The following is a 2,341-nucleotide window of genomic DNA, read 5'->3' on the forward strand; positions in this document are numbered from 1 at the left end:
TTCGAATTGATCAATTTTTTTTCCAATTTTTGTTAGTTCGTAATTTAAGTTTTTTTTCTTTGTTTAATATCCTGTTAATTAAAATTAATATAGTAGCACCATAATTTACTAAGCAATTTCCCAGCGTAACCTAAAAAAGTCTGAAAATCACGTGACTTTTACACTTCCATTTTTCAATTTTTCAGATGTATCTGTGGGGCTTGTGAATTTTTTTGTAACAAAAATCCTATTCGTAACGCCCGTATCTGCCAAATATGTGCCACACCTATTTCAACATCTTTTCTTTAGGTTACGCTGGAAATACTAAAAAATTCCTCCGTCAGTATGAAGAAGTCACGTGATTTCGGGACATTTTTCCATTATGCACCACCGCGCCTAATTGAATATTCTCTAATAAATCTAATCATTAGTCACGTTACACACATTAGTTAAAATGAATCTGTGAAACACTATCGGAATCACCGTTCCGAAAATTATTATATGGTCGACATCATCACACCATAGTAAATAAATACCCCTCCTCTTTTTTCTCTTCGCTTATAATATGGCATGTTCAAAAATATTATCAGGAGACTTACCTGAATTAACATATGATATTATAAAATATTTACTGGATGATTTTTCAACTTTACATTCATGCATTTTAGTTAACAGATTATGGTGTCGTTTAGCGATTCCATTATTATGGGAAAATCCTTTTTCAATTCCTACAAAAAATTACAAATTTATTGAAATTTACTTACTTAGTTTAAATGATGATTTTGAAACAAAGCCTTCAAACACACTGTTCAATTATCCTAGTTTTTTAAAATATTTAAATATATGGAAATTTATGATTTGTGTTGAAATATGGTCTAGAAATGCTATTAGAACCTTAAAACCTGAAAGATATTTTATATATGATACATATAAATATTCAAAAACTGAATTTATGAAATTAATTAGTATATCATTATTTAAAATATTTATTGAAAATGAAGTAACTTTACATACACTTGATATTGATATTAGCGATCATCGTTATTATTGTTCCTATTTTAATGATATTTTTGAATTAATTTTACAAAATGGTACAAATTTCATTCATAATATTAAAAATTTAAAATTTTGTACTAGTACTCATAGTTCATTTGATAATGAAGATATGTTGCTTAAAAATCGTATATCACAAATAATTGATACACATCAAAATCTTAAAATAATTTTATTATGTCATAATTATTTACCTTTATATCAATCATTATTGTTATCAAAAAATTCTAATTGTTCAAATACTTTAAATACTATCATGTTTTATCATATCAATTTTGGGAGTATATTTAATATAGATATATTATTTGAACAATTAAATGTTTTAGAATCTGTTCATATCTTTTTTTGTTATTCTTTAAATAGTTTTATTCAAAAAATTATTAATTTACCTAAACCATTTAAATTAAAATCTTTATTTATAAATGAGAAATTACGAATTGAATTATTACCATTATTGTTACAAAAATCTGGTGATTATTTAGAGAATTTTGAATGTGAACTTAATTATGATGAACAAAGATTATTAGAATTAATTACAAAATATTGTAAAAATATCAAATTTCTTGATATATATGGATTTGAAAATCATTTTACTTCTCTAATATTCAATTTAATTGAAAATATTAAACAAAATCTTAATTATCTTTCGATCGGTGTAGATTATCAAAATGGTAATATCGAATCTAATTCAATATTATTACAAAATTTAGGACAAATCCTTCCTCCTAAATTAGAATATTTAAATTTAGTTCTTTACTTTAAAGTAAATGATTTTAAAGTTTTCTTAAGAAATTCTCAAGGAACTTTTATTAAGAAATTGTTAATAAATCAAAAAGGTAGTGATGATATTTTACATTGTATAAAGGAATTTATTATGAAGGAAAAAAGAGTCAAATATTTGGCTATAAGGAATTCTAATGATGGTGAATTACGTCGTTTTGAAAATGAAGCAAAGGAATTTGAGTTATATAATATTAAATTACAATATTATTATGCCATATTTATTTATTCTTATAATTATATGAAGGAGCTTTATTAATTATTTGATAGCGATTTAAATTATTATATATTAACATTCATCATTATAAATAAAAACCCAAAATTTTTATTAGTTTATACTATAATTTGACATGTTTTATTTTATACTTTGCAATTTATCTACAATGTAAATATTCAATTCTCACGCAATCTGTCCTCCGCATAATTGGGGAGAATGTTGATCTTAGTGGACCGATTTGATTAATAAAGAATCTAACTATTAAATATTAAATAAACAATTTTTCTTCATTACATTTCCATATTTGAGTTC

The 2,341-nt window shown here is 23.5% G+C and overlaps 1 protein-coding gene across 1 annotated transcript; it reads left to right on the plus strand.

Moving 5' to 3' along the window:
- Positions 1–544: 544 nt before the first annotated feature.
- OCT59_019096 (uncharacterized protein) lies at positions 545–2,071 on the plus strand (the record flags this gene model as incomplete). Its single annotated transcript, XM_025332946.2, has 1 exon — positions 545–2,071. The coding sequence occupies one exon, from the start codon at positions 545–547 to the stop codon at positions 2,069–2,071; it is 1,527 nt and encodes a 508-aa protein (XP_025165002.1).
- Positions 2,072–2,341: the final 270 nt, after the last annotated feature.

Source organism: Rhizophagus irregularis, chromosome 28, assembly GCF_026210795.1.
Source record: "Rhizophagus irregularis chromosome 28, complete sequence".
In the NCBI taxonomy this organism is placed as follows: domain Eukaryota; kingdom Fungi; phylum Glomeromycota; class Glomeromycetes; order Glomerales; family Glomeraceae; genus Rhizophagus; species Rhizophagus irregularis.